Source organism: Plasmodium knowlesi (genome assembly GCF_000006355.2).
Source record: "Plasmodium knowlesi strain H genome assembly, chromosome: 12".
In the NCBI taxonomy this organism is placed as follows: Eukaryota; Apicomplexa; class Aconoidasida; order Haemosporida; family Plasmodiidae; genus Plasmodium; species Plasmodium knowlesi.
The window spans coordinates 400,001-415,073 of record NC_011913.2 but is presented as its reverse complement, the minus strand read 5'-3'; the positions used below and the strand labels follow the sequence as shown (position 1 = coordinate 415,073).

At 40.0% G+C, this 15,073-nt stretch overlaps 4 protein-coding genes across 4 annotated transcripts in view; 3 read left to right on the top strand and 1 right to left on the bottom strand.

Moving 5' to 3' along the window:
- Window positions 1–107: 107 nt before the first annotated feature.
- Window positions 108–3,554, top strand: PKNH_1209400 (conserved Plasmodium protein, unknown function; the record flags this gene model as incomplete). Its single annotated transcript, XM_039113929.1, has 1 exon — window positions 108–3,554. The coding sequence occupies one exon, from the start codon at window positions 108–110 to the stop codon at window positions 3,552–3,554; it is 3,447 nt and encodes a 1,148-aa protein (XP_038969796.1).
- Window positions 3,555–3,568: 14 nt separating this feature from the next.
- Window positions 3,569–6,532, top strand: PKNH_1209300 (conserved Plasmodium protein, unknown function; the record flags this gene model as incomplete). Its single annotated transcript, XM_002260111.2, has 1 exon — window positions 3,569–6,532. One exon carries the CDS (start codon window positions 3,569–3,571, stop codon window positions 6,530–6,532), a length of 2,964 nt encoding a protein of 987 aa, XP_002260147.2.
- A 713-nt stretch (window positions 6,533–7,245) lies between these two features.
- PKNH_1209200 (conserved Plasmodium protein, unknown function) lies at window positions 7,246–7,896 on the top strand (the record flags this gene model as incomplete). The annotated part of the gene is made up of 1 exon (XM_002260110.1): window positions 7,246–7,896. The coding sequence occupies one exon, from the start codon at window positions 7,246–7,248 to the stop codon at window positions 7,894–7,896; it is 651 nt and encodes a 216-aa protein (XP_002260146.1).
- A 1,019-nt stretch (window positions 7,897–8,915) lies between these two features.
- PKNH_1209100 (conserved Plasmodium protein, unknown function) overlaps window positions 8,916–15,073 on the bottom strand; it is a gene marked incomplete at both ends in the record, with an annotated part of 6,250 nt that continues 92 nt past the window's right edge. The window contains 2 exons of the mRNA XM_002260109.2: window positions 8,916–13,049; window positions 13,399–15,073. The exon at window positions 13,399–15,073 is cut by the window's right edge and continues 92 nt beyond it. Coding sequence (XP_002260145.2) covers window positions 8,916–13,049; window positions 13,399–15,073 — 5,809 coding nt within the window. The remainder of the gene's footprint in view (window positions 13,050–13,398) is intronic.

The following is a 15,073-nucleotide window of genomic DNA, read 5'->3' as shown; positions in this document are numbered from 1 at the left end:
ATCCAACTGTATAACTCACATGAGAAACTTCCCCACCCTTCATAAATGTTTCAGTTTTAAGATAAATACATAAACTATTTATTTTCCTCCCCGTGGGCTTCTAAATTATGAGGGCACAAAGTCATACGATCAAATCATCAACCCCTCTTAGGAGAATCCCCAAGAACAGAGGAACCGTTGTACGAAATGTCAGCGAAATAAATCCAATGTCGCAACAGGAATTAAAAAATGTCATACATGTGTACTCGGAAGCGAATAGAGCTTATTACCTAAATCGTGTAAAGAATGAAGGAAACCCGAAGAAGAAAAAAAAGAAAAACGTTTCCAAAAAGACGGAAAGTGAAGAATTTGATACACATAACCTCAACCCCTTGAACTACCGGAATGAAAAATTTGAAGAGAATGGGGCTCTTCTACATTTGCCAGGATGCAATGTTACTCCGAATTATATGTCCCAAAATCCAAGCGCAGACTATGGAGTGTCGTCCCTGGCATATGGGACACTTCACAAATCGAATCCGCTATCATGGGGATGCGATTACCAGAAGCATTACGAACTTCCAACTATTTGTTCAATTGTAAAGTCAAAGCATCCCATTTATTTAAGACCTCAAAATGCGAAAACAGGAAGAAAGAACAGTAACATTAGTCTTAAAAATAAAAGTAAGAAGAAAAATGGCATCAAAAAATTTGGAGAAGGTTGCCAATATGATACGTCCTTCACGGTTAAAAAGGTACCCACGTTTGGAAACAGCAAAGAAGACGAGATCGGAAACATCCTGCACGATAAGCATAAAAGCAGTGCGCATGGATTAGCGAAAGACATCGTCGTAGATACTACTATGAAAGATAGCAGCTGCTCGGACAAATTGAAAGATATTTCAGACGGCACTTGCAATTATCACTGTTCTTCTAACGAATCGGAAGGAAGTAGCGTAAAGAATTCTAACTTAGGAGGATTAAAAAATGTTCTGGAAGCGCGCGAACATAACCCTAATTTTACCCTCAAAAGGGAGGATTACAACGAGGAGAAAAAAAATGGTGAATCCATTATTCAACACAAGGAGAGAAACAAGAATAAACATAACGGTTTAAATTTTATAAACCCTAGAAGAATAAACGAGATGGTAAATATGGAATCAAGTAATTCTGTAGACATAATTTTATCAAACTCGACCATATTGGAAGTGAGAACTTCAGACACAGAGTCAAAGGGTACTTACTGCTCGAGTGAAAAACGCAGCAAAGGTTATTCTGACAGTTTGAACGATTCACACATTTTTACAGATAAAAATGTCAAATCAGATTACAATGATTCGCATGACTATTCAACCCCGCACATGGGAATCAGGCGGGCGGATAACTACAAGGACAGGGAAAAGGGCAAACACAAGATGACGGGCCATTCAATGACTAAAGGGCTCAAACGTAATGGCAAATTAAATAAGGCTAGCGAATTATCACCATGTAAAGAAAGCAATTATGACCTTTATTCGAAAGTAGCAGAAAGGAACAAAAAGCAGGGAAAGGTGTTAACCAAATGTAAGGTGCCTAACCGGGGGGAAAAACACAACAAGAACGGTTGCGCAGATGTAATGTGGGAAAACAAGAACAACAAAAAATCTAAGCAAAGCAGAAAACATAGAAATAACGACTCTTCAAAAAATGGTTTGGACCAAGAAACAAATTTGCTTGATGAAAATTGCTCAAGTAGAGGGAAAAAAAAAGGAATGACAAGAGGATTGAAACACGGCAAACATATGAGGAAGAACAGCCGACAGAGTAGTAGCCGCGTAAAGAATAAGAAGTCTCTAAGCATGAGAATGATTCAGGCGTTAGGATGTCAAACTGGTGATTCTGCAGGTATACACAACATGGTTGCATCTAAGCCAACTATTAAAGAAACCTCGAGTGTAGAACGATACGATTGCGTCGATATGAAGAATACACCTAATGAGAATTTTGGTGCAAGAAAAGAGACTGTCAATCTTTTGTCTAGGAGCATTCCCCAAGGGGGAAATCTAACAAATGTGGAAAAGGAAGCATACGCTAAGGGAGGACCAGTTTATGAATATGCCGTACGAGCTGATACAATGCCAAGGACACCATTGGTTACTTATAACATGCACGAGAATGTACCACGGGGAGGAATGAAAAATCTACCTCAAAATGTTTTTGCTGAAGTTCGACCCGAGATGTGTAATTTTAATTTGAGCGTACCGGAATATACTACAAGGAGGTATCAGTCGGCATCCGTTTTACCAAAATTTTCAGCGCCTTCAGGTCCAGAGGGGAATACGTCAATGGTGCATAGTCATTTCCCTCGCGCAAATCCGCAGGTGATTCACGTGCCGCTAAATCTGTCTCAAGGGAGATTGCACGTTCAGGGGGTAGCAGCTCAGACGGAGATTCCAATTTTGCAAGCGCATGTGCCCCTTACGGCGACGGTAGCACCCTACGGACAAGCCGAATTTGCATTGAAGCATGACTCCCTTCCGCAGGCACATCCTTTACAGAGTCAACCGCAGGGAAAAGTAGCACAGATGCAGCAATTGCCATTTATAGAAAAACCGATTGTTCTTGAACAAATTCCGCAAACGAGTGTAGTTTCAAGTGGAGGGCTCACCACCGCTGACAAGTTTTGCAACCTTACCGAGTTAACAAACCAGTTAATATCTCATAAGGGGGAAAATAGTGGAGTGTATCCTACTGCTAATAGCTTTTCTAAGCTGTTTAATCAGAACTGCAATAGATCTCACAGTATAATAGAAAACATCTCGGATGATTTGTCAATGAAACGGTCCGCAGACGGCATTTTCACCAATACGCTAATAAAGGGAAGTGGTAATATGGATGGTAGATATACAATAAATAGTAGTTCAAACAAGCATATAGATCAGCTTAAAGGCCCTGATGCGAATGTGACATTTTCAAAGGGAGAAAGTGGAATACCTTCATGGGTAAAAGCATATGTAGACACACAAACTACCAGCCTGAAAGGTGAAGAGGAAAACTTGAACTACCTAAATGTATACACAAATAAGATGAATGAAAAGACAAACACTAATGTTAACAGTTCGTCGATAGGAATTCTTCAGTGTCTTTCAAATATAGAATCATCCAGCAAAGATATGTACCACCAACCTCATACTTCTGAACATGTGGCATATAAAAAAAGTGCTAATCTGCAGGATATGTCTCATTTAATTAAGAATTCAAATGAGAAATTGATAAACTTGCAAAAAAAACAATTGTTAGACATTTTACAGGAAAAGGAAGACGACGTATTGAGGAAGACCATGCACACAGTAGACAGTAGCCACAACACCAATGGAGACTTAAATGTTCAATCCATAAATCAGGTGAGTGGGAAAAAATATCAGAACTTGTTAGGTAGTACAGTTCAGTACTTTTCCTATGCAAATCCCGCAGGAGCTACGGAAAACTCTGCAGGTGAAAAAGAGGGGGTAATTTTTTCCGCTATGCCCCAAGAAATAAGGAGCAACAACAATCCGACGCAAAATCCCTCCCAATTACCTGGCCATTTAAACTGATTAATCCCTCCCCTATGAAAAGGAAAAGCACGAAAAGCGTAAATCGTGTTAGCAATATTGAACGTGTTGTAAATAATCAGGGGGAGGGGAACGGCATAGAATTTGAAGGCACAAAATCGAAGGGTAATTTACTCCATAAAGAAGATGCAAAATTAAATTTGAACAACGCCAACGACGCGAGCTTATTTAGAGGCAGTTACACCAAAGACCCTTCGAACATTGGCTTTAGGAAGAAGAACCTGAATCTGCTTTTTTATGCAGAGGAGGAAAGGAATTCACTCGACAATACTGACAGGGGGGATGTCAATATACCGACTAACAGTGAGCAGGAAAATTGTTCGCAAAGTGTTCAGAAAAGAGGTCTCAATGATGTATTAAGCGAACAGTGCACAGACTCAAATGGCAACGCAGTAAGTGCGGTGAGCGCAGGCATTGCTGATGAGGACGATGGAAACTTCATTCATGTAGGAATCGGCGCGAGGTTCAGAGAGGAGGACGACGATGCCAGTGATCAGTGTGCGAGTGATGGTGGTGTTCGGAAGATGGAGTGGCCCTGCAACATCAGGGGGGTAAGCAACAACGGGGTCATCGACCAGATCAGCGATAAAACATGCCACGAGACCATAGACTTGTCCAACAGCTGGGACAATGCCCCCAACAATGGATACACCTCAGGCAGAAGCCGCGGAGACAATACCGGCAATGGTGATGACATGGTACGGATTAATTCTGCAAATAGTGAAAATGACAACCTCGAAATTGAACGAAGGGAAGCCACGATAGGTAGCAAAGCGGACGCACTTGATGGAGTGGAATGTAACGAACTGCAGGACTTGGTAGGGGAAAACACGAGAAACGTTATTAAGGTTATGTACACGGAGCGAGTGGAAAAGTGTGACCCTGAAAAAAGAACACAGAAAGAGGAATCAAGTGAGGTGAAAAGGGAGAACATTTCCGTTAATCACAATTTTGACGAGGCGAAGAAGGAGAATGGGGTGGCAAAATGGGTAAACTTAAATTATGGGTTTGACAAATCCCCAACCTTTAAAGAACAAATGGAGCAGCTGAAATTTCTAAAAGAAATATATGAGAGGGAAAAGGTGGACAAAGGAAATGGAAGCGACGCAAAAGTGAACCCAAATTTCAAAGTTACGACCACTTCGGGGAATCGGAAATTGCCAGTGAGGAGAAATGCTAATCTAAATTGTCACAACAGAAAGAACACTAATTTTAACAGAGAAGACAAGGTGAAAACTTTTACCAGTGCATTATCTCATTTGATAAAGAACAACATGGAGGAGGAACAAAAGGAGGATGATCATCTGTTTAGGACATTGGCCCCACCGGGTCGGACATCCTATGAACCCATTTCTGCAGCTCCGGATAGTTTCTCAGCAGAAGAGAAGGTAAATAAAATAAACATAACGTACAGCCATCACCAGGATGAGCACAACGAGGAAGGTCTTATGGAAGATCACTCTATCACGAAGGGGAACTGTGGCGAAGGTGTTGTCACCTCTAAGTGTTCAAGCGACAAAGGGAAGGATAACCAATATATGTCTTATACACAGCACGACGATCCTAACTCGAACTATTCGTTTAATGGGAAGATAAATATTTCACGGGGAGGTGAAAATGGTGAAGAAATTAATATCCCACGGACATGCCCCGAAGGAGTTACTTTTGCAGAAGGGAATTCACTTTTTGAAGACTCCAAAGTGACATATGTGGAACCACCTCAAGGGAGTGAGAAGGGCATTTCTATACAGAGCAAAGGTTTATTACATAAAAATAGATGCGAGAAATTTAATCCCGATTTGATTCACTATGTTGGTAGGAAAGAAGTGCACAGCGTGTGGTCAGGTAGAAACTTATCCAAGGGGAAAAATAAATCTAACAAGGAATTACACCTGAAGGGGTCCATAAAAGGGAGCGTATGTGAGAACGATTGGAGTAGACTTCGAAGAAGGAACACCGGCGAGAAGATGGAAAAGTATTCAATCCATGTGTCTGATTATTTTTCAAATCGGAATGATGACTATACCAGGTACATGATTAGTGAAGAAGGTTCGCAGAAAGTTTTGGCTAGTGATGACTCCCCACTTATTTCCCGAGGTAACGACGACAAATATAACGAAGATAGTTCTCATAGCAGAAAGAGTAATGATACAAAACTGTTAAGGCAGATGGAGAATCAATTCTCGGAGCGGGAAGAGATACCCCCCGAGAATGAACACATCAAAGAAGACATCCTTGAAATCGAAGAACGATCGTGGAATTTTCCACAGTTAGGAGAGTTACATAACGATGTGACATCTACATATACTGTACACAGTACTTTGAATAGGAAAAGTAACGAAGAAGAAAATATTATAGGGGGAAAAAAAGCTAGTCGTGGTGCTAATAATCCATATTGCAATAGTACCCTTTTTTGCTGCCCCGTGAAGGAAGTCACCAAGGCTGCTCCGAAATATTCTAGAGCCACTACTCTGATGAATAAATTATTTAGAAGAGAAAAGAAGAGTCCAGAACATGTAGAGATAGGGGAAAGCGATTTTATATGCGTTAATAAGGTATCGAAAGAAAATTTGGAGGAAATACAGAAGGACTCGTTATTGCGTAAATGCTCCATTACTTTTAAGGAAGACAAATCTAATTTATTTGAGGTGCCCACTGGGAAAAAGGGAGGAAGAACATTCTCGTACGTGTCAAATGGAAGGAATGGGTCGAGAAGGTTGTGCAAAAATTATCCGAACATTCCCTATGAACTGTTGAAGAGGGAGAAAAAAAATGGTACACAATTGTATAAGGCACAGAGAAACTTACCTACATACGGTGATTGGAGAAAATACACTAAGGGGGAAAGCACTAAGATGAATAAGGCAGCTCCTGCGGATATTCATTACCCTAAGTGTGAGATTATATGCAAAATTCCGAGGAGGGCCTTCACTACTTATTTTCAAGACAGGGATTGTTGAAGGGGCGATGCGGTTCGGGGGAGGAATAACCTGCAAGAGGAGTTTACTACAGAGCAGATGAAAAGGAAGATGAAGAGGAAGATGAAGAGGAAGATGAAAAGGAAGATGAAAAGGAAGAGGCGGACGAAGAAGATGAAGATTTAAAAAAAAAAAAAAAAAAAAAAAAAAAAAAGGGGACACGAGGTGTATGTACACTGGGGAAAATGAAAAGTTCGGGTGAAGAAAGGGTGCATTCCGTTTTCGTCAAATGGGTATCAAAAAGGAAGGAAGGGATATACATACATACACACGTGTGCATATAAGCGCATATTTTGTTTGTTGTGTCTACTGACTGATTTATCATTTTTTTTTTTTTTTCAAACTCGTAAAAGGGTAAGAACCATGTGTACATTTAAGGGGGCTACAGCTAAATTGAGACGAATAGGCGACAACGCACATTTTTTGCACACACGTGAGCGTTTCCGCTGTGACAGAAAAAGAAAACCACATCGCAGAGTAGCTTCACGGAAAGTCCTACACCGATTGTATTGAGAGAGGGTAAACAGTAAGCGAAGGATGTTAGATGAGCACCTTTACCCGCAACCGGAACCATTTCTTCAAAGTTCCTAAGCTTCGTTCGGGAAGTGAAATGCTATTCTGTTGCTGTTCTCCCCTATTTGAGCTACACCCCTTGAAGATAGGAAGTAAAGGAAAAGAAAAGTAATTTTCACAATATGGTACATCTCAATTGTAATGACAAGCTATATAGCAAAACGGAGTTGTATCGACCCTTTGGTGATTCAACATTGGATAATATGTATAGAGTACCTTTGAATTATTTTAATCCTCCGTCGAGGGGTCTGAATGGTAATCCTCCTCATACATCCCACGAGGAGAGAGCGAATAGTGCAGTTATTACTACAAATGAGGAGGAGGAGAAGAAAAAAAAAAAAAAAAAAAAAAAGGCAAAAATTCACATGTGCTACAATTGTAAGGCATCCACGACTGGTGAAATAAAAAGTACCCCCGACAATACCATCTACGTGAATGACAAATATATTAATAATTCCAAAAAGGGAAACTACAAACATGCAATGATAAATGTTAGAACAGATGAACATTCTACAGAAAGTGATTACTCAGATGCTATTGAAGACACTGTTCCTAATGTGGACAAATGGAAGAAACCTCGAAAGATATTTATGGGGAAATATTTTTTTTCGGAGATAGATAATAGTTTGTTGCATCCTTGGCATGTGTGCCCCTCTACTACACCTCAGTCGGGTGTAGTGAACCCTCGCCTTGACTCCTTGCATTATTCAATATGGACGAAGAAAAAGGGACGAGGAGAGTGTGTAAAACCGGAAATTATCGTTCGATTTTAGCGAACTTGGTATGTGGTATTAAGTTGTTGAAGCCTGATTGCTCAGACTAGCACCGACTCTTCATTTGAGGCTGATCATCCTGGGTGCTATCAAGTCAATTGCTCCTCTGGAAGGATGCCATATTTCATCACCAGCGTGTAGAAGTTTGATACCGCTCCGTGTCCTCTAACCTGAGCGAAAGGTTTTTGTTTTGTCTACTTGTGTATGTTCATACTATGCGTTTTGATTCGTCTTCCTTTCTTTCTCTCTCTCTCTCCCTTTCTCTCCTTCTTTCTTTTTTTTTTATGAGCAGTTGTTATTAATATGGAATAGTTCCTTTCCCTGGCCCCGCTTGGCAAAAGCGGCGCAATTGTTTTTAGCGGAGAGGATCCTTTGTTCAGTTGTTTCTGCGCATGCCCAGTCTATTACATTGTATGACCTGCTTTGCGGTCTTTACCCACCTTATGTAGAAGCCCCGCCCCCGAATTGTTAACCTATAGTGACAATCATTTAGATGATTTTGTGTATTTGAGAGCACGCTAGTACGGTAGACCCCGAAAAATGTAAAAGTACTACCATGCCACGAGTGGCCCGAGGCGAAGTATCTCTTTTGAGTTCCCTCATAAGTTGTCGCGTATAGGTAAAAGGAAAACTTCCTCTAGCGTGTGAAAAAAATAACACGATGAAATATAGCATTTTAACAAAATCCTGCACATGGGTAAAGTAACTACCAGTTGGGGCGTAACCAGTGGTAAGGACAAAAAAAAAAAAATATATATATTTGTGTCTGTGTGTATCACGTAGGTTCATAGAGGGGGAGGAATGTGATTTGCCCTCATGAGTATCTTCGTGGGCACAAAAAGGGTTTTTAAAAAAATTACTTAAAAAAAAAAAAAAAAAAAAAAGTGGGTGTATGGAAGTGGAGTAAAACAATACACATGTGTAAACAATTCTATTGTGCGGAACAGGAGAAAAAAGTGCGCCTTCCAATGAGGATTGTCAAAATTGTGAGTGGTGTTTTTCTCAAAATGGGTTACAGTTCACAATGAAGCTTCGTCCTCTTCCTTCTGTGTATCTTCTATCATTTTATTAAAAATTTGTTGAGCCTCTTTAAATAGGTTCTTATAAGAATCACTCAATTGAAGGCTTTTATCATTTTTAATCACATCTGAGCACTTGCTGAATATTTGCATGAACAGGTTTTTATCTGTCACTGCTTCTTCTACGTTGAATGGTTCCTTCTCATTGGTGGTCATTTTTATTTTCTTAAATTTAGAGATGTTGAGGAGGGCCTTCATCTCATTTAATCTGTCTAGCAGGAGGTAGTGCGTCTTGATGTACTTCATCAGATCGGAGTTGTAAATATGTAATTTTAGTTCAATTCCTTTTTGATAAATATTTTTCAGTTCTTCTGTTGGGTGGTTTTTAAAGCGTTTCGTCTTTACACTATTTTTTATATTTTCGATGAACGTTTTTCTCTCATTCATCATTTTAGTATTTTTCAGTTTGATATTTTTTGTGTCATTTAGTTTGATGTAGGAGGCCTTTACCCTTCTGACGACGTTTATGAGATCCTGCAGATTTTCAATTGCGGGATCTATTTTGTGTTGAACGTAGAATCTACTCTTATCATGATGATGATCCGTTTGGTCTTCGTCACAGTTTGTGATGGAGTCATCTGTTGGAGGATTTCCTCTTCCGTTGGTGAGATCAAGTGTTACTTTTTCACTCCCCTTGGGGTTACATTTAACATTTTTTTTCATATTTGTAAGGGCACATTTCTTCTTAACAATCGTCCTGGTGGAGCTTCCAGTTTTACCACCAAGAGAGTAGAAGGTGTTTTCCCGAAGTTGTAGTTCTGCATCCATTTTTATTTTAAAAAGGTCTACTTTGTTTTTTAAGTTGTAGTTGGCCTTCATATCATCGATGGTTTTTTTTGCGTCTGTTGAAAGCGAAAGGAACCTATCGAAGGAGGCTTCGAATTCTTTGCTCGTGGGGTCATCAGCCTTGCGCTTTTTTTCTTTCCTATCTGTGTTCGGGGGGGTATCCATCAGCTTGGCGAATGGGTACTTGTCAAACTTGTCAAACTTTTCAAACTTATCCTGCTTGTATAATTGGTCCCCGTTTTCCGGCGGACCAAAGGTGAGGCAAAGCGTTTCACCCCCCACAGCCCGAAGCATCTGTGCGAAGTCGCCACTTCCAACCCTGTCGTTTCCTTGATGAAGAAGATTTGACTCTACATAGGCTGATGTCTCTTTGGATAACTTCAAAACAGAGGAGAGGGCTTGCAAAAAGTATTCTTTGCTCATGGATGATTCCAGGTGGGTGGTCTCTCCCGCATTATTCGTGCACAGGAGATCATCGTAATAGTTATCAGTAAGTGGACTAATCCAACTGTAAGCCCCCTTGGTGCATTTGTTTCTTTTTCCATCACATGGGTGACAGTTCTCCCCCACAGATAAGGCCCTGGGGATGCCCCCTTGGATGTCACCGCTACACACCTTTGAGAGATGCCTAAAAATTTCATCATAATTTCCTCCATAGCGAAATAGCAAATCACTTTTTAGCGAGAAAATATTGTCCATATGTTTAGACTGACTAGCCAATGTTAGATTCTCCAAATTTATTTTACCAAGGTCAAGGAATTTTTTCATCTCATTTTCTACATCCTCATTCGAGGTATCTTCCTCTAGGGATACATCATCAGAGAAGTTTAATAAAACATTTATTAGAGGATCTGCATGAACATATGGATAATTTTTTAAGTGTGTTTGACTTATGTTCTTTCCTCTTTGAGGAAGACAATTTAATGGGCTTTCCTGGATCGACTGTTTCTCGGATGAGCCGCTAAGCATATTTATCTCCACCTGAAGGAGGTATAAATCGCTAGTGGACAATTCAATATGCTTAAAAAAAACGCTTTTCTTCCTTCTCCTTTTTTGTATAATTTCCCTTCCCCAATTGTTCGTAATAAAATTCAAGTTGGCACATTTCTCATTGGTGATTTTCTTTCGCTTTACTTTCAATATTTTGACAAGAATATTTTTAAATAAATGCGATTTCTTCAGGTTCACGTAAATGGAACCCCATGTTCTGTCGCTACTACTATTGATGGTGATTTTTTTTATTAGTTTAAACCGTTTTATTTTCTTTTGACAGTTATAGGTGTTGAGGTGGAGGTTGTCGCCTATCCCAACTTGTGTTTGATTGTTTTGTTTTTGTTCAAGCAAAGACGATTCACTACAGTTTTCTACCTCTGTGGGGTTATCATTTTTTGGATGAATTTCTCCTGAGGTATTTTCCTCTGGACAATCATTCTTTACGGCAAAGTCAATATGTTTACCGTTATGGTTGAAGGTATAACTTTTGCAGATGGACGAAACTTCCTTTACCTGTATGTTTGCCTTTTTTCTCTTCGTGTATTCTTCACAAGATGTGTCTTTCCCGCTAGAAGGAGAAGCAATGGTTATCTCAAAATTGAGGTCCTTTTCGATTAGCCTCTCCACCTTTCTGGACACGACGAGAAAGAGGTAGGTACATTCGTCCTTACCTTCATCGTCATCATTATCACATGGAGGAATGCAAATTTTGTGAATAATATTTTCCATGGAAATTTTGTAAAAAATATTTTTCATTCCATTGTGGGGATGATCTTCTTCATACTCATCGTCGTCATCTTCTCCCTCTTCCTGCTCTGCACTGTTGTCATTTTTTTCCGATTTTTTTTTTTTTTTTTTTTTTCTTCCCTTGGCATTTTCTACATCAAAGATTCCCTTCCATCTTGTTACGTTACAAATGTATAAGTCTAAATGCGACATAATTTTTAACTTATTCGCTTTGTGAATTAGATAAAAAAAGGGTGCAGGTAAGTTCCTCACTTGAGGGATCGTCACTATATATCTTAGAAGTACCTTCATTGGACATTCCTTTCCTATATTCAGTTTCTTTTTTAAAAACGCCATTTTCATTTTTAATTTTTTTTCAAGATATTCTTCTACACTCATAAAAGAACAATTAATCAGTTTTTCTTCACTTCCCGAATGGAGCGAATAGTTTCCTTTTTGTGTGTCATCCGATTTCTTTGTCTGTTTTGAGGATACCTCTTTTTTTTTTTTTTTTTCGTTTCCTTCAAGCCATTCAATGGAGAAGTCGCCCCTCCTCATGCGTTTCACATACACAAGGAAGAAATGTTCCATATTCCCCCTTAGGTGTATATTCCTTTTTCGATTTTCTTCATCAAAGTGATAGTCCCTCCATTCGTCATATCCTCTGTTGTCTAGAAAAAAGTTTGGGGGTACCGCGCAGGTGGGGGTGCTTTCCTTGTCCACTTTATCTGCCCCCTTTGCATCCTCATTTCGGGTTACCCTTTCTTCGCCTATTTTCCTGACGAAGCACTCGTAGTTCAGGATGTCCTTGGGGGAGAGTACCGGGTGTTTTTCTCCTGAGTTCAGACCGGAGTTATCACAACGAAAGGCACTGCTTCCACGTGTCATTACTCCTTCTGGGACGCTACCCAGTTTTGATGTCAACAGATTGAGGATTTCCCCTTGGCGTTTATCAGCGTGGCTGGAGTTAGGCCGTTTTTCCTCATTCCTTTTTCTCTCCATGGTGTCTCCCCCTGTGCACCGTTTCCTCCTTCGAGCTTTGCAGGAGAAAAAGGAAAAACAAAATTCGTGCAGCCCGTCAGATAGAAGAGGTTCCTCATTTTCTCCTACTAGTGTGCTATTCGAATTGGTATACCCCTTTATGCCACTTGATCCATTTGGCTCATTTTGCATTTTAAAATCGTCCCGAAGGAGTGACATATTGTACTTGTTTCCACTCCGATTGATGCAGACAGAACATATCAGAAAAAGGTATGGGAAGGTCTCTTCCTGTGTGACGCTAGGAGCACTTTCCATATCGTCACGACTGCGGTATTTACTCTTCAGTTTAATCTTATTAGATTTTTTTTGAGCCCCTTCAATTTTAGGAGTTTTATTTTTAGAATATGTATTGGTAGACAAAACTTGGAAGTGGTTTCTGTTAACGAGAAAAAATATCGTTTCCCCTTTGGATAAGAAGCTATCATTTGTTTTTATTAAATATTGGCACGTGTAGTTCACGTTGATTGCTTGGGTGAGTCTTTCCAGTTCGCCTTCGTCTATCCATTTGTCGATATCTTTGTGGGTGTTCTGCCAGGATGCACGCGTGTACACACATGTATAAGTGGCAAAGAAAAGTGGATATGTGTACTGGTAGTGGGTCTGTATTTCCACCTTTTCGTGGGTTCCCCTTTTATTGCACATTCCTTTTTTTTTAATGCATCATTGCACAAAATGGACGACTCGGTTACGTACGCCCATCTGCAGTCATCCTTACTGCGCTAAATGCAAAGTTAACTGTGGAGGATAACCATTTGAGATTTTTTTCAAATTGTTTAATAATACCCACACAATATTTTTAAGTGCATAAAAACAAACTATCTCCCAGACGCACATTTACAATGGTTGATTCTAAATATACAGAACGTGTAGGAATTACCTTTTTGCTTGACTTGGAGGTACCCATTCGGTGGATCTTGTCATCCGATTCTTCATTGACCGTTTTTTCACGCTTAGCCCTATTCTTATCATCTCTTAAAATTTTTCTAATGAGCAGGAGCACTTGTTGGGTATTATCCTCATTCACCGTAATATCCTGTGTATCAGAATTGGCATCATCACAACTGTATGTTTGGGGTTCTTTCCTTGTCTCACATGCGCTGACATTTTCATCTCTCTTCTTATCTCCTTCATTTCCTCGATTAGAAGTACCATTCAGGAAATTCAAATTATTTACTGGAACCAATTCTGCGTCTTTAATGCGGACATTTCCCCTATAATTGATGTAAGCATATCCTTTGAGGAAAATATCCTTCTTTGCATTAAGCAGAGATTGTTGGTAATGTGAGTAGGGTATTGAATGACGAGGCTTGATTTTTTCGCATTTTATTTTTATGTATTCTTTTTCAGCTGAGCAGAGGAGGAAGATGAAGCGTCCAGGGGGGTGATGCTGATGCAGGTGCGAGTTCTTCAATGGTTCACTACAAGAGAAGCAGACACTTGAAAGAGCGCACATGTTCGCTTTCGTGTCTTCCTCTCCGTTTTCAGTGTTCAATTGTTTCGTTTTTTCTTCCGAATGGTCAGTGGACTGCTCCTCATGTATGTAGGGGCGTGATGTGTGTACATCAGCATGTTCACAAAAATTGATACTCTCCTTGCCGAAGAGAACCGCGCAGGGGATGAAGAAACATTTTTCCGCTCGTAGGTTCTCCCCGAAGGAGATAAAATCGTATGACTTGTTTATACATTTAAGCCCCGTTAACATTTCAAGTAGGTAAAAATGATAATCGGGTAGGTGAAAAATTTTAAAGCATGTTAGCAAAGCTTCCATGAGGATATGTGGCCATAACTCCTTCTCATCTACAGACTGGCAGGACAAAATTTGATTTTCCTCATTGTATGGCAAAGCTAAGTGTACAAAAACTAAGCGCCATTTATTATTTATGTATAATTTAACAAAATAGTAGCTCAATTTATTTGGGACTGGGAAGGAGGAAGTCGTTTGTGGGTGTATTAGCTCGTACAAATAATTCCCCCTAGGTATGAGAGCTTTATTCTCTTTTATTAAACATACAGAGGAGTAAAAAAATCTCACAAAATCCACTTCCTCCTTGTACGTCAGGTCTGCATTTCGGCATTCATAATTTTGATACGTCACTATGCATTGTCCGTGTGTTTCTCCTCCTTGATCATTTTGGTACTTGTTAAAATTTTCTTCCGTGTCTTGATCCAGTTTTTCCAGTAGCTTTTCGAACCCCTGAAGGTAGTTCATCCTTTCACGTAATAATAGGGCTTTCTTTTTTTCTTCTTCTTTTTTTTTTTTTTTCTTTTTTCCCTGATCAGGTGGGGATAATACCAAGTCCTCTGGGCTGTCGTTGCGACGTTTGTTCTTTTCTGTCCTTAGCCTGTCGTTCTTCTCCTCTTCACCTTGACTGCACTGTCTACCATCATCCGGTGGTATCTCCTGTGATTGGCACTCCGGAAAGTAATTAGGATCTTTCCAGTGGTGCACTCTTTGGCCACACAAGTTTAACCAAGTGTCGACTCGCTTAGCTTCCCTTTTGGAGCGCTCCTTGCCCATCCCCATCCCCCTCCCCAAGGAGGGATCCCGTAGC